Source organism: Arvicanthis niloticus, chromosome 12 (genome assembly GCF_011762505.2).
Source record: "Arvicanthis niloticus isolate mArvNil1 chromosome 12, mArvNil1.pat.X, whole genome shotgun sequence".
NCBI classification, from domain to species: domain Eukaryota; kingdom Metazoa; phylum Chordata; class Mammalia; order Rodentia; family Muridae; genus Arvicanthis; species Arvicanthis niloticus.
Window position 1 is genome coordinate 29443324 of NC_047669.1, and position 24537 is coordinate 29467860.

Consider the following 24537-nt stretch of genomic DNA (forward strand, 5'->3'; position numbering starts at 1 on the left):
TAGAAAATAACTGATTTTGTTGATTTGAAGATTTACTAATTTTCAGAAAGCTACTTTATTATTTTGTATAAAAAAAAAAAGGATGAGTTGAAAACCAATCTAGTCTTGCTTGAATATTCACATGTAACTACTGGTGATAAGTTTATAATAATGCTTGTAACTATATGATAATTATTCAATAATGGTGCTTAGTGGAAGAAAACTGAACTTTTAATGTGGTGAGCATAACCATACTCTGTGAACATATTACATTCACACATGACGTTTATTCATGCAACTAAATTTGTGCCTAAGAAATAGAATGCATAGACTCCCTTGGATAAGGCCATACTCTGTAGTTATTTTGGAAATAAATGTCTGGTTTTTATATAGATGTCATTGTCAAAAAAAGTCCTCTTAATCCTGGTAAGGATCAGCCAGATTGGTACAAAAGTGTATATCCCTAAATACTATCCTACAAACTGAATCAGAACTCTGGGATTGGAGCCCAGCAATTTGCATTTCTAATGATCACTTCCAGGTGATGCTTATGCTCAGTAAAATTTGAAAGCCATTTCTATTTGAATTCATTCTCTACTTGCCTGGTGAATGAAATTTTCCAGAAAATTGATCTGTGAGTTCTAAAACTGTTTGTTTTAGGCATAAAGGGTAGGTGACAGCCTTCAGCAATTACTGTGTTTGCCTTTAACAGACTGTTATAGAATTCTGACATTTTGTGTACTGGGCACTTTTATCTAAATTAATATAAAACCCCAGTAGCTCTGTGAGGCACATATTCTTGATTCTATATTAAAGTATGTTCATTGAGGCTTAGACAAGTAAATATCTGAAGACAGCCCAATATGTTAATTGAATTCGCTTTGACTCTAAAATATATGTTCTTAACTCTGAACCAGGGCTTAGTCAGAATTTTAAAGCCATATCTCCTTAGTCCTCTCTTTCTCTTTCTAAAGACTCCTATATAGAGGGGGTAAAAGAGATGACAGCTAATTCCAAGTTTGTTTCCAAACTCTAAGATTCTATGTCAGGCAACAGTCATTTTAAATTATACAGTTGTAAGCTCTGATATTACCATGTGATCATATCAATCAGTAAGCCATCACTTTCAAGGTGATGACCGAGAACAATACAAGCAAAACCACCATACATCTGGGTATTTCATAATCTGCCTTCTCCTCTACTGCCCTTTGAAGACTGGAGTACATATTTTCCTATGCAAAGGCTACTAGAATGAGCTTTTTATCTTCTAATTAAGACATTTCCTATAACAATATCAGGCCTCATTTCCCTTAACAATGGCTTGTTTTGATAAATCTTTTGCAAATACAACTGGTATACTGTCTATCTGACTCAGCGCTTCTTCTGTACACTCATATCACCTACTAACTTAGAACATACAGATTTTTTTTCTAAATTCTATAGATTCTGAATTATTTGGTCTAGAATAGGGGCTGGGTGACCCATTCTTTATAAAGCCTCATGCTTATATCTGTGAGAATCCGAATCCGGGATTCTCAATCATTGGCCCAGTCCAGTACTCTCTAAAGAATTCAGTGCTATCAAATGCACCAAGGAATGAATGGAGGAAGGACAGCATCTCTAAATCCTACAGTGAGTTCTTTGAAATAAAATAGAAACTCAGGGCAAAAAGAAAGGCTGTTGTTTAAGCCAATCAGATATTCAGATTGAGTATGAAACAATGAAAAAAAGAAAAAGATGTCATTAGGGCATTGTGCTAAATGGAACTATGGAGCATCCTTTTTAAAATTCCATGAAGTTTAAAAGACCTGCTGTCTTGAACAGGCATTTTGTAATAGAAAATGAAGTCACAGAAATGGCAGCATGTTTGAATCTATTTGTATTTTCTTTTGAGAAAAAAAAAAATGAAGGGCAAAACCTTGTAAATGTATCTTGATCTGATGTTATTTTTGCAAGTTAGACAGACATGAGGCCACCAGTCAGACAGATTCGGGGCTAGCTATCATATCAGAGCCCACTCTTCAAGTCCTAGCACTAATCTGAATGATAAAGAGCTGCCTTTAGATTAATCCTGCCCTGGACTTTAGACGAAAGAAACCGCAGTTTAATTACTGAGTGAAATTCACTTTGTCTGATCTGCCTGTCTTTGCTGTAATGTCATAATATAATCAGCATCACCCCTATTTGAAACACGGAGCTGTGAAGTCCAAGGACCTGTGTGATTGGAAGACATAAAATGATGCTCAGACAACAACCAGCCACAGTGCAGTAATTACTTGAACCGTGTTTTCATCTGTATGTCATTCTACCATTGGCTTGTCATGACAGCAGCTGAGGAAAGGATGGGAGGAAGCCTGATTGAAAAGGAGGGTGACCCACCCGTTCAAATCAGACAAGGTGTGGGAGGGAAGAGCCTTGCTGTATAAAATCTTAAGGCTAATTAAACTTGCTTTTTTTTTTTCTTTAATATATATTGCACTGGCTGCCGTGAGTCCAGGCTAAACTATTCAGCTGATGTCTCCCTGCAATTAAAATCTCCTCTTTAGCTGAAACTAGTTTCTGCTTCTCTGAAAATAATTTATTTTTCTTTTAAAACTGGCAGTTTTGGCAGATCCTCCCCCCCGCCCCCAAAGGTTTCTGTGTAGGTTTTGCAAATTTTTAAAAAAGAGACAGAACAGAGTTGCAGTTTGTCTTCACTCAGATAACAGCTTCTGGGCTTTAGTTTCTAGGTTTGCAGGGACCCACTGCCATTACATAGGATCATTCAACTTACACTCATCTGGTTTCCCGATCAGTTATTTCCACAGCTAACCCAAATGCTTAAAGTAACTTGCTCTGAGTTATATAGGTGGAATTATAGCTTCTCTATGAGTTGAATAAGAATGCATTTGACCCTACAGCACTGCACCCCTTCATTCTTGATGTTGACTACAACCATTTAAATATGCTAGTGCACATATTACTTTTTAGTATACTTTATATGCCCTGAAGCATGCTTTGTTTCAAATGTGCATTAGTGAAAGCAGAAAAGAAGAAACGGCTGGTACCTTTTGAAGAACTTTGAGATTTGCATGGTTTAGCTTTGTAGCTTCTATAGTAAATACATACATTAACTCCAAAAGTAATTGAACTTTTGAGAACAAATATACAAGATGAAGTAAAGATAAACTTTTTACTTCCCACCAAATTCTAGCATCAGGAATCCCAAGCATCTCTGGACCTTATGACTCATTAACAGGCATTGAAATCCTATGGAATCTAAACATATATCTCACCACCAAGAGTCTTATGGCAGAAAAAGGAGTGCTCATCGGTTAAAAGAGTAGGACGTACAGTCAGATGACCTGTGTTTAAGTCCTCCTAAGACATTGCTTAATTTTCATCTGTGAAATGGAAGCCAGTACTTTTTAACTTCTTAGGCACAACATACAGATGAAATGGGTTAACCTATAGAAAGTTCTCAGTTCGGTACCCAGCACCAGCTAGCATATTAACTAGCATATTAGCTACCATTAATGCCGCACAGTGTCTCCAGACTATATCATCACTTTACTGTTCTACCGATACTGATCAGTCAGATCACGTATTTGCTGGGTTATTATGGTGGATTCTGCATGTTCTTCTACTTGTGCCTCCTTTATTTCTAGTTTCTAATTATTGATCTCAAGATAGGACTTTGATCAGGCCAATGCCCTACTTATAGGGATTTAATTCCTGTTTGTGCTACAAGACAAAGTAGATTCTTCAGACTCTAGTTCAAGAAGCCCTTTCCCGTCCACACTCAGCTGATCTCTCAACACTATCGCCTATGACAATTCCAGGTAACATGTTTACTTGTTGCTTCAAAATGCATCTTTCAATTTTCTGCTTCTTTGCTCTTGCTCATACCCTGACACACCTGAATCTCATTACCACAACGTAACTCTTAAACACATTTTTTTCAAAGTTCAACTTGATGTTTTTCATCACAATGAAGTTGTCCATTCCCCAGCTATATATAAATGATAGTATTGGTTATCTCCAAGTCCCTATTCTGAACACATGAATTCCTTTGCATTATATTTGTCTATCTCACTTACCTTAAGCATAGGTCAGTGTCTCCATGAACAGTATTGTTTATTCAGGAGCTTCTATCGGAGATCCCAGAGGTATTCGGTACAGGATAAATGAATGTCAAATGAATAAGTGCTTGAAATATGGAGTTTTTCCTGTTCTAAGCCTCCTCTCTTTTCTCTTTTTCAATATTAATTTGAATTTTATGCTTTATATATGTCATTTTAAAAAATTTTAACATCTCTTCTTTTTTGGTCTTCTCCAAAAACTACCATGTAAAGCCTTTGCATTTGCAGTCTCTGCCACTCTCTGAGCTTGCATATTCATATGAAATCTAAGGGTCATCTTGCATCCTCTCTCAGCACTGGAGGGGATAACAGCTTAACTATAAAAAAAAAAAAGATACAGGACCTGTTGAAAGGAAAAGATGAGTTATGTTGAAACATCTTATAAGCTGTCAAAGCTTCACAAAGGCAAGGTATATTAGTAAATATTTCTTTAATAAACATGTCTTCATGTAGCAAAAGCTAAAATAACAATATTGGGCATGGTGCTGCATGCTTGTAATCTCAGCCTTGTACTGAGGGAGGAGTTGAGGAGTTCAAGACTACCTTGGTTGGGATAGACATAAGACTGTCCAGAAAGAGAGGGAGAAGAAAGGACAGGGAGTCCTAACCATCTCTTATCATATCTGTTGAATTTAAACAAAATGTACCTCATATTGAAGAATTGTTCAAAATCTATTTCTCCCTTTCTCTTTCTTATCAAACCACAATTCTCTTCTGAAGAACTCGCATTATTTGTCCTTGCTCTTCTGTATATTTGTTATGACGTTCCCTTGGGAAGTTTGGAGAAACATCATTACTCGAGAAAGGGCCCCAGTAGACCAAAGAAAAGCTTCCACCCATGTCCAGCTTGGTGAAACAATGGTTTATTGGGGCACGGACAGGAAGATAGGACTAAGGCATTACCAAAAGGTTCCAACCCAGTTTGGGCAGCAGCCCAGGAGAACTACCTCACTGCACACCCGACTTTCTGCTTCTTATATCTCTAACACCCACAGGGCGTCCACGAGCATGAGGAAGATTAAAGCAGGTGGCAAGTAGTTAAAATCTCAAGTGACAGTGTGACAGCCCTCCTTCTTTCTAAGAGTAAAAGTCTGTAGCAGAATTTAAGTGCAAAGAGAAAGAATCTACTTTCTGTGAGGGTCACCGGTAGGTCATCCCTGTGCTGGCCTGATGAAAGGTAGTAGAGGGGCTTATGTCCATTGCAGAAAAAATAGCTGCTCACCCACTTGTATAGGGCAAGTGGAGGATTTCCTTAAGATATCTCCTGGAATGCTGTGTGTAAAATAAGTTTCGCAAGTCAGAAAGGAAGACTTATTTTTAACAACTGACAGGAAGCCTCTCAATAGTTCCTAAACGATCCCAAAATAGCATGAGAAATAAATCAACTTCATCTTATGCCTCAGATATAAAGATAATGCAGATTCTTAGACCATCTAGATTATCTGTATGGATACTTTTTAAGTCAAAATTCTAACCAGAAGATACTATTTATTGTAAAGCTACTCAGTTACAGAGGCAGCTTTCTAACTTAGTCTAATGCTTGGATATACTTTTCCCTATACGATACAGTTTCATTAATTGGAGATGAGTTGGTGGACAGTTAGGAAGCGGCCTCAACCTTAAAATCCCATTCCTTCCCATGCCAGTACTGTAGGCAATCATTTGATGTTTGATTTACTGTTGGTGGAAACAGGCCAGGCAGGTCATCAGGCTTTTCATTTTTCCAGTTGAGACTGCCTGGGTGGCCACAGTGAGAGTGAGTAGCCTGGCAGTGTGAGCAGCAGCCATCTAGCTTTCACTGACTATCTTTTCTCTGCTGAGATCCAGAGCAGGGAGGGAGAGAGGGAAGGATGGAGAAGAAAAGAAAGGAAGGAAGGAACAAGTGAACGAACAAAGGAAGTTAGACTTAATTTTTATGTATATTCTCCCAAAATTCTCCTGAACGTGAGCATATTCATAACCCCATGAGTTTTCTTTCCCATGAGTCAAGACTTCGTTGTTGTAAGTCTTGCTATCATGGTGAGAAGCACCAAGTGGCTCATTTGTTACCTGTGTACTCCCTCCCCTCTGCTTCCCACTCATCATCAGGCTAGCAACAATTGCTCCTCTTCTGTCCTGTGACTTCTCCTCCTCAGCAAGCCTGATTAGGGCAGACAGAAAAGTCTTCACTCCTTCCTTCTGACCTTTTCACTCCTGCTTGTTGAGAGTTGTGAGTTAAAATTTTCAAGTTAATATTTAACCTATGAGAAAACTGTTTACAAAATTGCTAGTTGACAATCAGAGATTCCTCCCAACTCCAGATTAATATGGCTAAAGTTTAACAAAGTGAAGCAGCTCACACACCAAAATTATAATAAGAAATACATCGATAATTAAAAGATTAACTCTGGAAATTGTGCTGGTATGTTTTCAAGGCCCGAAATGGAATATGTGTTTCAGTCTAGATAAAAGAAAAACCTTTGTTAAGGACTCAAGAGCCTGACTCTACAGCAAAATCCAAACAGAGAAGGGAGCTAGAATCCTCTGGACAGCATGGGGCATACAAATGGTCCTGACCTCCTCCTGCTGTCCTTTCTCCTCTTCCCTGACCCTATTCCCTGCCTTCTCCCTCAACCATTCTTCTCCTCTTAAAATATAACCTTTATGCCAGATCTTCGGAGGAAGAGTCAAGCAGATCTCAGAGTGTGAAGCTAGCCTGGTCTACAGAATAAATTCCAAGATAGCTAGGTTACACAGAAATCCTGTTTCAAAAATCCAAAAGACAAAACAAAAAATAAATAAACAAACAAACAAGGAAGCGTAATCTCTACTCGTTTCCGTGGCACAGCTCATCTAAGAGTTTGGGATCCTTTTGATGGCTTATTTGGATAGAGTTTTGTTTTAGTCAGCCTTGAGCTGTTTTGTGGTACTTTAGCATGCCAGTGACTAGATGTGTTGATAACCTTTTTAAGAGGATCATTTTTCTTCCTGAGCCACAAATGAACTTAAGCTACTTCTGACAGCAGAAGTCAGGATACTACAAGAGAATATTGTGTTCTCTTTAAAGAAACCTTCATGTGGTGGTTGTTTCCACCCTGAAGCTGGAATTCCATCTGGTACTGAAAACATGGTCAGGTAACTACAGATCATCCTTACTTACTTCTTGTCACTCATGGATCTCTCAAGGAACAATTTCTAGGAGAACCTGAGTAGAATAATGAATTAAATAAGGTAGACCTATGAAAGAGTACATGTGTGTTTCACATTCAGTGTAGAGGTCCCTGTGAAGACACACTATCTTCAGTGTATTTTGACACAGTAACTAGAATATATACTTGTCTGGGACATATATAAAATGTTCCTGAGAAATTTATAGAGAAAGCACAGTGTGTTGCTGTTTTGAAGTAGGTAATACATTTTACCATGAGATATGATGGGCAACTCATAAGCTTCAAGTTAAAGCAGAGCTGGGTTTTTAGATTTTCTGTTTCAGCCTGCATCTGAAAGTCATAAAGTCAAACATCCCAAACTCAGATCTCCCAGAAGTACCTTCTCATAATTCATTGTTTGACCAACTGTGTTGTGACTATCTCAATAAGCAATGTGAGAATTAACTGAGAGCACCAGGCTTTAAATATGGTGAGACTTCAGTGGATTGATGATAGAAACCCTGTAAAGAGGGTCCCCCAGAAGATAGCCACAGTGCTTCAAGAAAGGGGAAGTTGCTAAGAGTGTTGCATCATCCTGAAAAGCTGAGCAAGATGAGTAGAGCAGAGTAATCAGATTGTTTGACAGGAGTGAGCATGGTGGAGCTCACAGCATGAAAGGCTGTTGCCAACACATGGAGGAAGGCTGGGAAATGAAACCATTCACTATGGTAAATACAGGTAATGATTTAAGTCAGTTTCCTATAAAAACAAAGAAAGAGATTGAGAAGTAATAGATAAAGAGACTGCACACAGAGATGCTGGTGCATGGTGGCTTTTGTGGGTTATTGGGGGGGGGGGTGTTTGTTTTGTCTTGATTTTGCCTCAGTTGATATGTTGCTTTTGCTTAAAACCCTCTTTACCATTTGAGAGTTTTGAACAAGGATCCAGAACTCCAATCTGCATTGGAAAGACCATAAAGACTAGTCAACACCAAGGAAGTAAGATGTAAATATCCACTAAGATTCAACAAAGCTCTGCCTAATTTAAACTCTACCAAGTTTCATGAACTCCACTAGGAAGTTATCTGTCAGTTTGCTCTGATAATTGGCAACACGAGTGTGCCATAGCATAGGCTGAGCACAGCCCGTGGTTTCAGAATATGCTTAAACATTTCTTCTCACCACACATTACTTTCCATTCTTTTATCCTGAAGCTTTTGTATCTCTAATTCTACCTAAACCATAATCTGGTTCACAAGAGGAAGGGAGCCTGTATTAAGTGCAGAAGCACAACAACCCAACAGCAAAGCATTTTAGCAGACTGGAAAAACTACACTTCAGTTTTATTTCAGCCTATGGAAAACCAATATGTTAACCATAGTGGCTCATATTTGTGGTGGAAACTCCATAATATCTTGTCATTAGGTTTACAAGCTTTTAAAACCAAGGAATGGAAAAAGAAGATCAAAACCGATAGAAGGGGAAATTGGGAAATGGCAAATGCAAGAGGCAATGGCACAGAGAGCCCGAGTATTGTATAGTGCAGGCCCTGCAGACCAAAAATTATTGTGTTTCTAACACTATTGATTTTTTCTGCAGCTGATATTTCAATCTGGGTGCAGTGTGTCTGTGAGTCTACGCACACTGTCAAGAAGAAATATGATAGTGTCTTAAAAGATTAATAATATCGCTGGTCCTCTGGAGGCCTGTCTTAATTCACTGGCCTGTTCCCTGGCATGTACTGTAATTTATCTAGTCTGATTTGAATAGCAAATGGCAATCGGCTGCCATTAGGGAAATGGGCATCATTCTTATTGATCCAGCATGGGCTGGATTTTATTTAAGGAGAACTGCAAAATGTTATTACCTTCAGGAAGAAAATCTGAAAAGGGAGCTTTTCCTGAGTGCGTTTTGGAAATGTTCTACCTTAAAAGGGGGGAATGGATTGTGGATTTAGGAAAATGAATGGAAATGTAGGAAATGGGACATATATAGGTTTTTTCTACAAAATTATTTACTATCCAGAAAGAATGCTCTGATTACTCAAGGGAGGCCACCAGTCTCAAGTGTGATGCCTCAGAGAAGGGAGATCTTAGCTGCCCCATTGTTCAACTTTTCGTGAAGTCCCCAATTTCTCAGAATGTTTGTTAGTCTGTAAAATGGGCCAAAACCATAAATTTACAGTTTCATTTCATGCCCTGGAAATCTTAGGTGAAGGATTCTATGGGATAAAGGAGAAAAAGAGAGATCCTGTTTAACATTGGTGGGTTCAGTATTTCAGTATTACAGCTTTCAAGTGTCAGGTCATGTGCTGAGTGGAACAACAGGAGCTAGTCTCAAATTCTCATTAGCCGTAATGTGCATCTCTCAGGTTAACACCACATGTGTTGACTTTTATGTTCACCTGTCAGTGGCAGAGCTAGACCTGCAATTTTATCTTGTTTTACCAATTCCAGGAAAGCTGCCAGGATTATGGTGGCAAATGGAGGATACAGTGAGACCTGGTCTCTCTGCCACCGGGTGCAGGGGCTGATTGTGCCATTCCTGTTAGAGCTTGTTTGAGGATTCACTGTGAAGGAGCCCTCGCATTCTACCCAGCCCACCCTTCCTTTGTAGTCAGAAGCAGGGGAAAGGTGTGTGTGACAAAGGTGGCTGGGGAAAGGCTCATTGCTACTGAAATTCTTCTCCATTTCACCTCCGGTTGTTATGGAAAGAAACGATAATGTGCTACAGGAAATGGCCAAGTATAAAAGCAATAAAATAAATTGAAAATGACTTTGTTTTTTTGAGCGGCAGTAATTGCTATATGTTGTGATGTTTGCATAAGGAATTAGTTAATGTGTAGCAGAATGGCATGTGATACTTTTTATTTGCCTGATGACTGTAGTCTCTGAGTGAATGACTTATTAAGGTTAATAAAGAAAAATTTGCTTGTGACTTGTAATGATCCAATTGCTAGAATTTAGCATCCCCTTATGCATTGTTGCCTAAAGGGGAGAAGAAAAAACCCACACACATTAATGGCCGACTGGCTATGATTTTTTATAGTGGTGTGAGAACAAACAATGTCTTCTAAATTGTTGGTCTGTCTATCTTTCTGCCTGCCTGGGCAGGAACGTTATGGCTTTCTTAATTCTCCTGTGTGATTTATCATCCTAAATTCATTGTTTTGCATAACTCTGCTCAAAATGAAGAAATGTCATTATTTTGCAGCGAAAAAGTTGTCATTTGCATAATGCCTGCCATTAATTATTGTGAGACTAATGCAGTTGTTGATATTTTTAGGGCACAGTGGTACAGCCTGCACCTTGTATAATGTCATTCTGAAAACATTGGTAGTTAATAGGTGCCACAACATTGCACAAATGGAAAAGAAGATGATGAAGAAGAAGGGGACACAATGGAACAGGCTGTGATCTTTATTTAGCTTTTTTTTTCTTCCCTGAAATGCTTAGTGAGGGAAGACTATAAAAGGAAGCGAATAGAGCAGGAAGCTGTGACATCCAAGAGAACAAAGGGATTGAAAAGCAGAGGTTTTCTATTTAGGCTGAATTAGTGTAACCTGGGTTCCAGCCAGTGTAATGGAGGAAGTCCTGTCTCCACTGTTTTGGCTTACCTGCCTAACCAAAGCCCTAAACAGAATGCAGGGTTGGGCTTTTAAAACATCAATTAGGATAAGAGTTGGCTCTGAAGCGTGTTCATCTTGTGGAAGAATTCTCTCAGCTAGGCATTTGGCCAAAGTTAAGAGGACACACCGGGGTTTCATGAAGCAGAGAGCTAAAGAATAATGATTTTCTGATTTCGATTAATCAGTCCCCTGTATTTCACCTATTTCATTATTTGTACATAGGACTTGCAAAAAGCAGGGAAATACAGTGGTGGTAGCAGATTAGAGGGACAATTTATTTCCTTTCTATTCCTTGCCATAGAACTCACTCTTGCATCTGATTCTTTAGGGCAGTGCCTACTAAGGCTTTCTATTACCTACTTCACAGGTAAATGAAAGTCAGTTATAAAAATTCCATCAGAGATGAAACTCATTACCCTGAGTCTGGGAGGCATAAATATTACAAATGTAGCTAACTGTTGATCTTTTTAGTCATGGGAACTTAAGAAAAAACAGACATACATCAAATAGAATTTTTTCCTAATTTCACTGTTTCATGTGTATTATAAATTTAGATGTTTCTTTTTATCATTAAATTTAAAAGACATAAAAGAAATGAAACCTCAAAAGTAGACTGACTTGTTACAACTGACCAGAAATATTTAGAAAGAAACTAGTGCCCTTCAAGGCTTAAAGCTGGCATTCTAAACTCTTTGGGAGATGAAATATTTCAGATGGGTATTGTATGTTCCATAGCCAGCCACTACTTCGGAGTTTGCAGGAAGCCAGATGTTCCTGGTGGGGTGGTGGTTGGGCATAAGGATCATGAGGCCCCCATTTGTCTTTTGACAAATGTCTGAGCAGAATACAGGCTGCAGTGGCTTTGTAGATCCTGCCCTTTGTAGCATACTTGCATGTGTTTAGTCATCGGATATGTAGAAAACATGTATTCTGAATGAGAAAATTTTAACTCCTCATAGTGACATCACCATCATAAAGTACCACATTTAGGGTTATAAAAAAAAATAGATGAGTCCATGTGTCAATTGAGTACAGTCTCTACGGCTGTTGTCACTTTTTCCTTTCTTCTGAAGTAAAGGAAATTGTCCTAACACCCTCAATTTAATGTCTTTGATTATAATAAAATCAATATAAACCTGCACTCTTGCAACTCAACTAAGAGGCTCAAAATTTGAGGGAAATGCAAAGGAAATTAAAGGAGAGGACATTTATACATTGTGCAATGGACTAGGATAAACAAGGCTGATTAAGTGTGGCATTTCTAAGCTAGTACTATCAAGATGCCTACCATGTATTCTAGAGCTATCTGTAGAATGTATATAAAAATAGCACACTTATGAAAGAACCAGACTATCAAGCTAAACCATGATAAATGTGATCACCTCATCTATTGTTTCATAATCAAAGTCTAAAGCCTCGGGATCCTTCTCTCAAGGAAACCAAAGCTGGTGGAAATTAAACATGTCTATGGATTCTCATAAGGTATGTTGACTCAACAGTTACATTTACGTTTTCTCATGCCTTCTACTGATTCTATTTGAAAATGCTTCAGTAGTTAGTGCACAATCTGCTTTTAGGACCTAGTTTTCATGGCATCCATTAGCTAAACTATTTTAACTTACTCTAAGAGAGTTTGGATGAAAAATTAGATATTTTTATGCATTGCCTATTTTTTACTTCAAAAAAGCAATATTTCTTAAGATAGCAACCTCATAGTAAATAATCAGCATCAACTGTAATTCCTTGTGTTCATAAAGAGACTTCAGACCTCAAGATTTACATGGAGACAGAGTAGAAATCCATATTTTAGTTGATTTGATTTTTATTATCTTACATCTGATAATGATGTTGGACTGCCATTCTCTAATACTCACTGATTGTTGCCAGGTCTTCTAATTTACCTATCATTTGCTTTAGAGTTCATTTCCCTTCTTATAGCCTGGCACCTGTACTAAGAACCTGATACAAGATGTATCAAGCTATACTATAAATTATATGTCCAATTGAATTGTATGTACAATTGAATATACATGGACTCAGTCCTGTCTTTAAAGGAAGACTACAAGAATAAATTCTGTATAACATGTAAGATTATCTTTTATTCGCCTAATGTTAATTATCTTGGTAGAACTGCTGCTTAGTAAGCTTACCCTTTCTAGTCCTTTCTGAACTCTCACTTGTTCAGCTCAGATGTTCTGCATCAAACTCTTCTCCAAGATGACTGATTCAATATGACTTCTCTTGGCTTCTGACTGAATTGCTCTATCTGGCTTCAAACTAACTCTGGTAATCTGTTCTAATCTTCTGGCTCCTTCTCAGCACTGATCTCTTAAATTGCCTCTCTTTTCTGTTTGTTCTTCTGAGAGTTGTCTGTTGTATCGTATCTCTGACTCATTCTGTCAAATTTTTCTGATTGGTCAGTTTGTCCCTCAATTAGTATTCCCTTTCAAATATGGTTGCTTCCTTCTACAAATTAACCTTGCCTACATTGAATGGGATTAAAGGTTTGTACTTATGGCATGTCTGAATTCTAGCCAGATAATCCTGTAATCCACGGTGTATCTGCATTCCAGCTGCATCATATATGCCTAGGTCTTTGGTTGTGATCCTTTTGCCAGAGCAGTCATGTTGCTGATTTAAAAGTCCTCTACAATAATTTCTAATTGAGCATTTGTTTTATCAGTGAAATCACTTAACACTGTCATAAATCTTAGACATAGAGTATTACTTAAAACTGTGTTGTTTAGTAGATCTGTTTGTTTATGTGTTTGATAAATATTTATTGAAGCTCTAACCTGTTCAGTGAGGCTTTGCAAGTGTGAATACAAAGATGAACTGTCGTTGATGCTTTCACAATGTAAATACTACATAAGGATACTTTATTCCACCTCCAGATTGACAGTTCTTCAGGCCCAAGATCTTATTATGCTGGGAAAAACCTCTCAGTCACAAGCTTGGAAGAGATAATGTTCTTTAGCCAACTGTCTAGTTGGACTTTATTCCTCTCAGGAATTGTATTATAGGACCTTAGCTGCAGTGTGTAGGTGTTTTCCCAGACTGACCTGAGCAATCAGTTGGAAAGAACAGAGGCCACCAGAGCACTCCAGAGTTTCACTGCTCTGGGAAGCTTAAATGTTTTCTATTTAAAGTTCATATGACTGAGATGGAATTTATCAGTCCTGGAACACTTCCTTCACCACTTCCCCATTCAATCATTTAGTAGGTATCAATCACCTATACTTTTGCAGACATTGTTCTGATTACTGGGAATATAGTAAAAAAAATTGAAGACACCCTCCTCACCCCCACCCCCACCCCCAAAAAGCTTATCTTCTATTGTAATAGGAGAGAAAGGCAACAATTGAGTAAACAGAAAAAAATATTTTTAAATAATTAGATTTATGGAGAAAATAATGAAGTGTGAGATAGAAAACAGGGATAACCTCTAGAGAAAATGCTATTTGGAATAGATGTGGAGGAAAGGTCTCACAGAGAATTATACAGTTGGAAAGATATTTAAGTAATGAGAAGAAGCCTGGCATATGGTAACCAGGGGAAAGAATTTTTAGGCAGAGGAAAGAGGTATTGTGAATTCCTTGAAGCAAAAAGAATTTAAACATTTCAAAGAGAGCAAGAAGAAATGCATAGTTCGTACGAAGGGAGAATGACCATGTACATGGACAGGGAGTAGACAAGTGTATAGTCATGCCAGACACTTGACAAGCAGCCGTGCCAGGGTTTGGTTTTTGTTGTATTTTGTTTTGTTTTGTTTTGATGGATCTTGTACTGTCCTGAATGGGTTAAAAGATGTCTTACTACTCTGTGGAGAATTATCAGGTACCAGGATGGAGACGAAGAGTGATGAGAAACTATACTGTCAGCTCAGAGATGTGATTGGCAGCAGCAGTGAAATGGAGTAGGTAGTTTTATGGCAACTTGATAAAGGCTAGTCATTTGAGAGGTGGGGACCTCCATTAAGAAAATGCTTCTGTAAGACCAGGCTTCAGACAAGCCTGTGGGCATTTTCCTAGTTAGTGACTGATGTGAGAGGCACCAGTCCATTGTGTGTGGAGCCACCTCTGGACTGGCGGTCCTGGTTTCTATAAGAAGTCAGGTCATGCAACCACTGGAGAGCAGGCCAGTAATGAGTACTCTTCCATGGCTTTTCATAAGCTCCTGCCTCCAGGTTCTTGCCATGCTTGAGTTCCTGTCCTGACTTCTTTTGATGAACTGTGATGTGGAAGCATACAGCAAACAAACCTTTTCCTCCCAAAGTTGCTTTGGACATGGTACTTTATCACAGCAATAGTGACCCTACAGCATAGAGTAACTAGATCAATTCTGCTAACTTGATAGTAGATCTAGAGAAAGAGACCATAAGTATAATGAGTACTACATGTTTTACCTAAGCTACCAGAGAAATAGAAGTATTAGCATTGGGGACTTGGAAGCTGTGGGGGCTATGCAGTTAGGAGCAAATTTGGGAGAAGAAAAATATTAATTTAATTAGGGGGATTGATGAGTTTAAGATTCTTATACAAGGAAAGTTCTATTGTAGGTGTAGTTGGATGCAAGACACAGGAACTAAGATGAGAAGTTAGGGCAGGACATTCAAAATATTTTTATTTCTACTTATATATTTTCTTTATAAAGTTACAGCAAGTAGCTACTTATATATTTTCTTTATAAAGTTACAGCAAGTAAGGGATGAGCCATGAGCAAGTTTTTTAAAGATAATTATGCACATCCTATATGATTTTAAGTACTAATTTCATTCATTCCTCTCTTCTTTAAAAGTCCCTGAAGTGTGGAAAGTGAACCAGTAAACCAATAAGAATATTTACTCAAGACATACGGTTCCTAATCATACTGAGGTGAAATATATCAGTTATTGTCTACATTAAAATATGAGGTAAAGGAAAAACCCTATTATTTGGGGGGTGTGGAAATATTTTTTAAGTGAGGAAATCTGTGCAACATATAATAAAATTGAAGCTTGAACTTGGGCCCAGTAAGAGAAGTCACAGGAAGATATACACAGATAGGAGCTACCTTTCCCTTTATAGGTGAGCAAGAATGGAGATCAGCTTAGCATGAACAGAATTTGTTTTTCTGATTTACGGGAGATGAATGAATGAAGGCTGCCTAAGAATGAATGAATGAATGAATGAAGGCACAAACCACCCATAGTTCCTTTCTTTCTCAGCTCTAGTATACTTCACTGATGCTTGTGGAGCTTCGAATGTGGAGGCTGCCTAGCACTGGAGATCTTGATTATAAGCCTTGGACTGGGCTGGAAATCTTATTTCCTCATAAGGAGACTGTTTCCAAACATTCCTCCTTTATAAATCTATGATATTAAGTAATTAGAATTTCTACATGGGCTGCATATGCTGTGTTAAGTAGAACAGTTTCCTCTTGCAGCAGCAGTTCATCAGTATTTGCTGAAATTCCTAAGTGTCATGACTCAGCTATTGTTCATATACCCACCCAATTTTTCTTTTACTACTAATATACTTTATTCTTTCCCTGACTTGTTATTTGGGAACAACTGTGACCTGTCATGGCTCCTTCATTTTCTTTGTACCTTATGATCTCTTGCAAATCATGTATGGCTGTGAGCATGTGGGTAAGAGCCACTGAAAGATGGTAACTCTTAAAAGGAAGTATAGGTATAAGAGAGGTCATGATTCATTTACTGCATGGAATTGGACTACAGTAAACTAAGCTCCTCTCAATGTCACCAAACCTACAATATATTTTCATGAAGGTCTGGTCCTCTGTGCTTTATTCTCTACAATATCAACATATGATGAGAAGATATATAAATAATAAGTCATCTGTAAATTGGAAGGTATAAAAGTATTGTGTTGTGAATCTAATTAATATAATATCATGGCATTAATTAATACTAGGGAGCCTGAATTTAAGGCAAATTTAGGACCAAACATTCGAACCAAGGACCTTGGCATCCCTATCCAAATTCTTAACATTCCTCATTCTTAACTAACAGTACATTGGTAATTTTTCTATGAAGGGGCCTGCAATTAACATCACTCAGCTGCTAAAGTCTTATTTATTTAAGGGTTAGAGTATCTACTACAACTACATGTCCCCAAACACTTGATGTTTTAGAATTTGACACTGTCTTTGAATAGTTAGGAGAAGGAGAACTCCTACACTAGTGCAGACTCTTCGAGCCTTGAGAAGAAAGGCTTGGATAGATTTAACAATATTTATTAAGCAATATTTTACCATAAAATTAAAATGCCTTAATTATAGGAAATTTCAAAAGAAATAAAAATCACTTACAATTCCTCCAACCAATTGTGTTTCCTGCTGATTTCAATTTTTTAGATATACTTCTCAAGCATTGTAAAAAAAAAAAAAAAAAAAGGTATTTGTAGTAGGTTTGACCCAGGGATAGGCACTATTTGGAGGTGTGGCCTTGTTGGAGAAGGTGAAGACTTGTTGGAGTAGGTGTGTCACTGTGGGTGTGGTTGTAATTCCCTAACCCTAGCTGCCTAGAAGCCAGTCTTCTCCTAGCAGCCTTCAGATGAAGATATAGAACTCTCAGCTTCTTCTGCACCATGCCTGCCTGGATGCTGCCATGTTCCCACCTTGATGATAATAGACTGACCCTCTGAACCTGTAAGCCAGCCCCAATTAAATGTTATCCTTATAAGTGTTGCCTTGGTCATGGTGTCTGTTCACAGCAGTAAAACCCTAAGACTGAGGAGTTTATATTGAGATTTTAACTAAAGAGTATATATTGATGCAATAAATTTCTTTTTATATATTTTTGGATTATGTTTTTTCATTTGTTTTCTTTGTGTCACTAAGCAGTACCCAAATATTTTTAATATTTGCACACCGTGCCAGTAAATGGTTATATTATCATTTATTTAATCAACACTCTATTGTCATATAAAGTCTTCCATTCTTCACAATCCTAAGAAACAAGATAAACATACTTGCTTCCAAATTTGTATGTAGATTTTTGATTACTTCCTTTAGATCATAGATATACGCTTTCTGGGATAACAACATTCATATCCTTGTAAGTTTTGACACATATTGCTAAGATACTTGCCAGAACACTGAGCCAATTTTATTCTTTCTGTGGTAACTTCTTAAGAATTCCTTCTTGAGGGGATGTTAAAGCCCTGCAGTTCCTCCTCTCTGAGCCCTCTCTCTTTTGTGGTCATTGCAAACCTACTTCTTCCAGTGTCAGGTTTATACCCAGAGCAACCAAATCCTTCCTACAGTCATTGATGCTGCAAAGAAGACAATGTAAGTAATTAATATAAACTGACAACAAGATTACTGTGGATTCCTTTTGATTGCCAAGGCTGTACAAGCATAGTCCACCCTGGATAAGAGACTAGTAAAAGAAAGAAAAGCATTTTCACCTCTTATAGTCAGGACACTCACAGTGTACTAAGCACTGAGCTGCACTTTCATGAGACATGAGTCCTGCCCTCTGAGAACCCACAACTCTTCGTACCGTGATTCACAAGGCATAATTTGAATTTGGCCTTCCAGGATGGTGCTATATGGTAAAGGTACTTAAACTGTATTATGTAGACTGCAGGACACCTGCAATCCATGCATTCAGGTGGGTGGTAAGAGTGTCTTGATAGTCATGGGATCTGGGAAATGAAGAACTGTAAATATGCTTATACGAACCCTAGAATACTAGAGAGTACTCAAAGGGTTGGACAGGAGTAAACGGGGACAAGTTATAAACTAGAAATTGCCAGTGTTGTTGAAGGAGAACAAGCCTACTTGTTTCCATGTCTCCCACTGTGTCTAGTCCAGGGGCAAATGTGTAACTTCTAGGATGGAAGGTTCTTCATTTGGTAGCTTAGTGTTGCTGAGGTTTTCAAGCAGCACAGGGAAAGAGCACAAAGCGGGTATGCAGACCATTTTCTTGTGAGGACAATGGGAGAGTATTTGGAATCGGGCCTCTTGTGAAAAATCAAAAAGGTTGCTATGGACCTAGGACCTCCTGCGGTGTTAGAGCAGTGTAGTGCAGCTTGTCACTCTGCCAAGGGGTACAATGGGGAATGGGAGCTGCCTGGCTGAGAGTTAAAGGAGCAAGAGCACTCATTCTCCTGCTTGGGCCAGAAAAGCTGTCTTGCATACACTTGGTCAGCTAAAAGGGCCAGAGTTCACACGACTCCTGTAGCAGTGACGCAAAATTTCCAGTAGTACTTCTGAAAATGCATAGTAAATGACACATAGTGAACATGTAAACAAGCTATTTAATAACATTTTAATGCTTGATTCTGATCTCTTAATTAAAATGTGCATAAAAGAAAACAGTGGTGGAACATCTGTGTGTGTTATTGGGATAGCAGGATTTATGTTGCACCCTGGGCTTTTTGGTTCATTTCTCCGTGTATGTGAATGTAGGGGGAGGGGGAGTTGCTTTGAGGCAGTTACCAGTTGAGTTGCACAGAGTCTGTGTTTGTAGCTACTACCTTCTCTGTATAGTGCTTGTGTCTTCTGTCTCCTCACATGAAGTGCTGTGGAGCTCGTTCTCTGCCTAAATTAAACTGTTCTCATCACTTGACCTGAAAACTACCCTTCACCCCACCCCTCCAACCTGAAACCCTGACCTAACCCTGACTCACCCTCATTATCTCAGATGTACACAGCATTACCTAATGTTTGGAGCCTCTGAGGGTAATCTCAGGGAGTTCGGGGAAAAGCATAGCCCTTTGTAACTGTGACCTTGCAGTAATTATTACTCTACTGGCCACTGTGGAAATGTCAGAATGTCAGAAGACAGAGAGCCTACCTATCCCTGATTGTGATTTTCTTTCATAATCATCATTGTCATCCTCACTATCATTATTGTTATTGATGCTAAGTATTTATATCAGAGCTTCATTTTGCCTCATTGTTAAATAAAAGTACCAGAAATCACAAAGCCAAGAGAGTTTTAAATACCTTAAATCTTCTACTTAAAACGTGATACTGTGAAATGCTTTTATAACCAAGAAGTTAATCTTTCATCAAACCACCACAAAATTTTACTTCACATCTCCTATTCCCAAGAGAGTTCTGTGTCATTTGTTCCACATAAAGTCATATCCAAATGTCCTTCTTAAATGCATAACAGTTAAGAGTGCCCCACCTCATGAGCAGGGCATTATGCTAGGACAGACTCTAACCTAACAGTGGTCTTACAAACAGGAGCTGTTTCAATCCACACCTGGTCAGCCAGACTCAGAGAGGTTTTTATAAATATTGCCAGTCCTGAGATTCAAATTCAAATCTAGCTTTCATTTTCAAAACAATCTACCTATGATTTTAAGCCCTACTGTTAAAATAACCTTTATTCTTCTGTTGCAATGGTAATCTTGAAGGCTAACTGCCTCAGTCTGTTAATCTAGGCCTAGTTCTGGAAGCTTCTAGCCTGTATAAATCTAATCTAGGCCTAGAATGTTTTTAGACTTTGAGACATACTACAGAAAAAGCTCACCCCTTTTTAGTTCTTTCTGATTTCTCACTTCTGCTCAGCTGTTCTGGCTCAAACTCCAAGCTGACTGATTCAATCTAACTTCTCTCTGTTTCTTACTGAATTGCTCTCCTTGAACTCATACTAACTTTGGCAACCTGTTCTAATCTTCTAGTTCATTCATTCTCATTCTCTCTCTCTCTCTCTCTCTCTCTCTCTCTCTCTCTCTCTCTCTCTCTCTCTCTCTCTCTCTCTCTCCCTCCCTCATCTCTGTACAACTGTCCCAGTAAAACTGCCTTCTCTCTTTTTCTCTGAGATGCTCTCTTAAGTAACTTCTCTTTTCTGTCTCATGATGGCATAGCATTTTGTCAAATCTTTCTCTGATTCATCACTTTGTCTGTCACTCAATTAGATATCACTTTCAAGCATGACTGCTTCCTTCTACAAATTAACTTTACCTTTATTGTTTGGGATTAAAGAAGTGTATTAAGGACATGTCTGTATTTTAGCCAGAGACATTAAAGGTGTGCTAAGGGCTGAGCCACACCACAACTAGAAACAGCATTTTCAGTAAATAATACAATCTTGGGGTTCATGATGTGATCAAATATCCTGCAACACACTACAGTGTAGTTGTTCTGTGTTCTATAGACAGGGACTGTATTTTCTGAAGGAGTCAAGTAAAATGTACTGTATGTGTCGAACATCTAAAACTTGTCTTGAAAATTTGAATTTCATTCACAAATACAGAGTAAATATCGCTATAACACATTTGAAGAACTTCACAAATGGATTAGTATAATTTCCAAGTGTTAGCTTATGGATTCAATATCCCCCACAGTCTCAGTCAATATGACTTCTTTCTATACAAAGCTCTGTGTCATTGGCAATAGTATGAAAACCCTTTGTTTTGGGGTGGCTCAAAACTGGCAGTTTCTGATGATACTTGGCAAAAATTGCCTACAATATACAGACATTACTTCATTTCTGTCTGTCCTTAGCCCTTGTGAGTGGGGCAAATACAATTTGGGGGAAATACCTGTGCTTTTAATCAGATTTGCTTTAAAAAGTGCTCTTCAAAATGCAAAAAGCAGGTAGGCTGTGGTTCTTTGGTCCTTTGCCTTTTTCTGTTAGCTTGTACCTCTGTTTTCTTTCTGGGTCAGTGCTATCAGTTTCCTATGATCCTTTGATGAAAGAGACACTGAATCAACCTCTGCTTTCAGCTTAATGTGTCTCCTAAAACAGTTATCAGATATGATCATTAGGCTGTATTGGTGAGATTGGGTTGGCAATGATATGATAATCATACATATAGTAAGAAGTTATCTTGGTCTACTATGAAAAATGGGGCACTTGAGAATCATAAGAGCTAATAAGCCTTTCTGACTTCTAACCTGGGTTAGTTGTTTGGATTTCTGAGTCCAAGGCTTCTTAATTTGCAAAATGAAAAGTAACCATAATGCCTATTTTATAGAGAAATTGTATGAATTAAATGAAATAATATGTGCCAAATGTGTAGAACAATGGTGGTTGCTTATATTTCATGTGTAAAGAATGGAGATAAATAGAGCGATAGATAGCTCTTCAGAGAACCCAAGTTCAGTTCAAAGCATCCATGGCAGGCATCTCACAATTCCCTATAACTTCATCTCCAGTGGATCTAACATTTTATTCTGGCCTCTCTGGACACCCACACTCACACAGATACACACATGTAAATGTAATTTAAATTTTTAAAAATAAATCTTAACAGAGGAAAGAGATAGAAGGAAGGATAATGATTTAACCGTAAACTGAGTTTTATTACTTCAGTTCAGCACAGAGCACAGGCCGTTTGCTTAAAAGGAAATGCTGAGGTTCCGACTACAACTCTGACTCTTGACAACTCTCTATCGCTTAGTACCTCAGTTTGCCCATCCGTAAAAGGAGTGAGAAAGAATGTATGATTTCTATTTGTCTAGATGGGATTGACCTCAGAGATATTTCTCCTCAGGATGGTCAGTGACATGACTTTGCAGTGTTTACTCTTAAAGGCCAGCAGCCGAGTGTGGCAGACGGCACTGCTCTTAAGCTGTGCTTCCCCTCAGCGACTATATTTACAAGTATGCTTTTGCTCTTCATAAATTTGTCATGTGTCTGAGTATTTATGCACCTACATAGCTGCTGAAGGAAGCACACTAGAATACATTCTTGTGGTATGTGTGTTTATATTTAACACATATATATACAGTATGTGTGTATATATATAAATATATGTCTGTGTGTATGAGAAACAGATGCACTGTAGGCAGATAAAGCAGATAAATATAGATCCAAATAGAAGCATAAGCATATAAATATAGACGTTCTATAGCGTGAAAGCTAGCAGATCAGCACCATTTCATTACTGCTTCAAGCTTTGTAATAAAGAGTTGAAAATCAGTGAACTAACATTGAGATTTTTGACTGAATGACACTGACAGTTCAGAAGACATGGTATAAGGTAAGAAAATAACCTTTCTTTCAACTCTGAGGTGAAATTAGTAGGAAGCTTTATTACTTTTAATTAATTGATTTATAAGAGTTTTTAGATAGTAGGTAGTGTGATATTTTTAATAGTACAAATATGCCACTTTCCTACCAAAGAATCAGATGTAAGTATGAAGCGAAAACCTACTCTAAGTTTCAAAGGTTCGACGGGGTGACACCTGGAACCTTTTTAACGCAGTTCATAACTTTCCCTTATTCCTGACATTCCATGCTAAATTATTGTTCCCAGGCCCCTCTGAAGTCTTTTAGAAAATGTTCCCAAAGGAGGTATCTGAAGCCCAAGGCCGGAGTCACCATTGTTGAGTGAGAGTGGTGGGGATGCTTGCAGTTGTGTTCAGTGAGTGTGCTGAGAGAGTAAAAATGGCCTTCCATCTGTTACCCTGCATCACTGTCTGTTCTCACAGGGGAAAGCATTGCTTTGGAGGGTTTGCTCTGTTTTACTTTGTTTTTATGAGGAGGATGTTGTGAGTTATTTTCAGCTGGTTCAAGTTAACTGAGTACTTTGCTTTTTAATGTTACAAGTTATAGCTTGGTCATGTGCTTAAATATGATTTTAAAAAGAAGCATTTCCTATCTTTCCATAAACCATATCTATTTCCCTTGAGGATTTCGTTTCTTCCCCAGTTTTGTTGCAAAGCAATTAGAGAAGCTGAATGTCCTCTGAACACGTGCAGACACACAGCCCACTTTTTCCAGTGTCACAAAGGAGTCCTAGTGGCTGCTGCTGCTGCATTCCTCCATGTTTAGTATACAGTGGCTCTTCCTGATGGGGTTGGGGCACTGGAGAGGGGAGAAGGTTCTAGCTCTCTCTTTCTGCATTTCCTTCCCTCTTGCTCCCAGTGTGATGTGAGGAAGACTATCAAAGACAAGCAAAGGACTAAAGACACAGTACAACTGTGGGGTGAGCAGTGCTGCCTGCGAGCTGTTTATTAGTTACATCTGGTTGTTTGCACCCACTTTGCACTTAAGTTTCTCATGCAGCTATGGTTTTACAGGTATTCTTCTTAAATATCCAAAGGTCGTAAGGATGTGTGTGGGTATGTGTACATGTGTGGACCTGGGACTTCAGAGAGGCCTGGGAACAATGTAGCATGAAACATACCTACCTGTCAAAACCCAGGAACAAGGGAAAGTTACAGGCTGGGGTCAAAAGGACCCAGGTGTCACCCCTGTCAAACCTTTGAAAGTTAGAGTAGGTTTTCTCTTCATGCTTATTTCTGATTCTTTGGTAGGAAAAGTGGCATATTTGTACTATTAAAAATAGACTTCACTCTCCCTTCTCTCCCCCTCTCTCTTTCTGTCTCACTCTCTGTCTCTGTCTCTGTCTCTGTCTGTCTCTCTCTCTCTCTCTCTCTCTCTCTCTCTCTCTCTCTTTCTCTCTCTCCTCTCTCTCCTCTCTCTCTCTTACACACACACACACACAAATTAATAGGTAAGCATAAACTGCATAGTGCTTTAGACTGCAGTCCTTTAAAAGGATTTTCTTGGTTGCTTGATAAGCTGTAATAATACCTGAAATATGATTATTTGCAAGAAAAACATTGGTGCTGGAGACATGGTTCAATGGTTAAAAGCAGGCATTGCTCTTCCAGAGGACCTGAGCTTAGTTATTACGATGTACACCTGGCATTACAAAGCTCTGGCATCCGGGAATGCCTGCACTCATGTTCACAGCCCCACACAT

The 24537-nt window shown here is 38.4% G+C and overlaps 2 protein-coding genes across 30 annotated transcripts in view; one reads left to right on the top strand and one right to left on the bottom strand.

Annotated features, from left to right (window-relative positions):
• LOC143444054 (uncharacterized) overlaps window positions 1-6289 on the bottom strand; it is a 56384-nt gene extending 50095 nt beyond the window's left edge. For 2 of the 3 annotated variants that reach the window (XR_013113579.1, XM_076942956.1), the window contains exons 1-2: window positions 6150-6283; window positions 4059-4443 (exon numbers count right to left, since the gene is read on the bottom strand). Coding sequence is in view for 2 of the 3 variants with exons in the window: in XM_076942956.1 (XP_076799071.1) it covers window positions 4059-4067 (9 nt within the window). In the remaining variant the exon portion in view is untranslated. Of the gene's footprint in view, window positions 1-4058; window positions 4444-6149 lie in introns of all 3 variants that reach the window. The other variant, XM_076942957.1, reaches the window with a different exon arrangement.
• The window catches only part of Zbtb20 (zinc finger and BTB domain containing 20), a 716739-nt gene that overhangs the window by 355080 nt on the left and 337122 nt on the right, over window positions 1-24537 (top strand). The window lies entirely within an intron of this gene.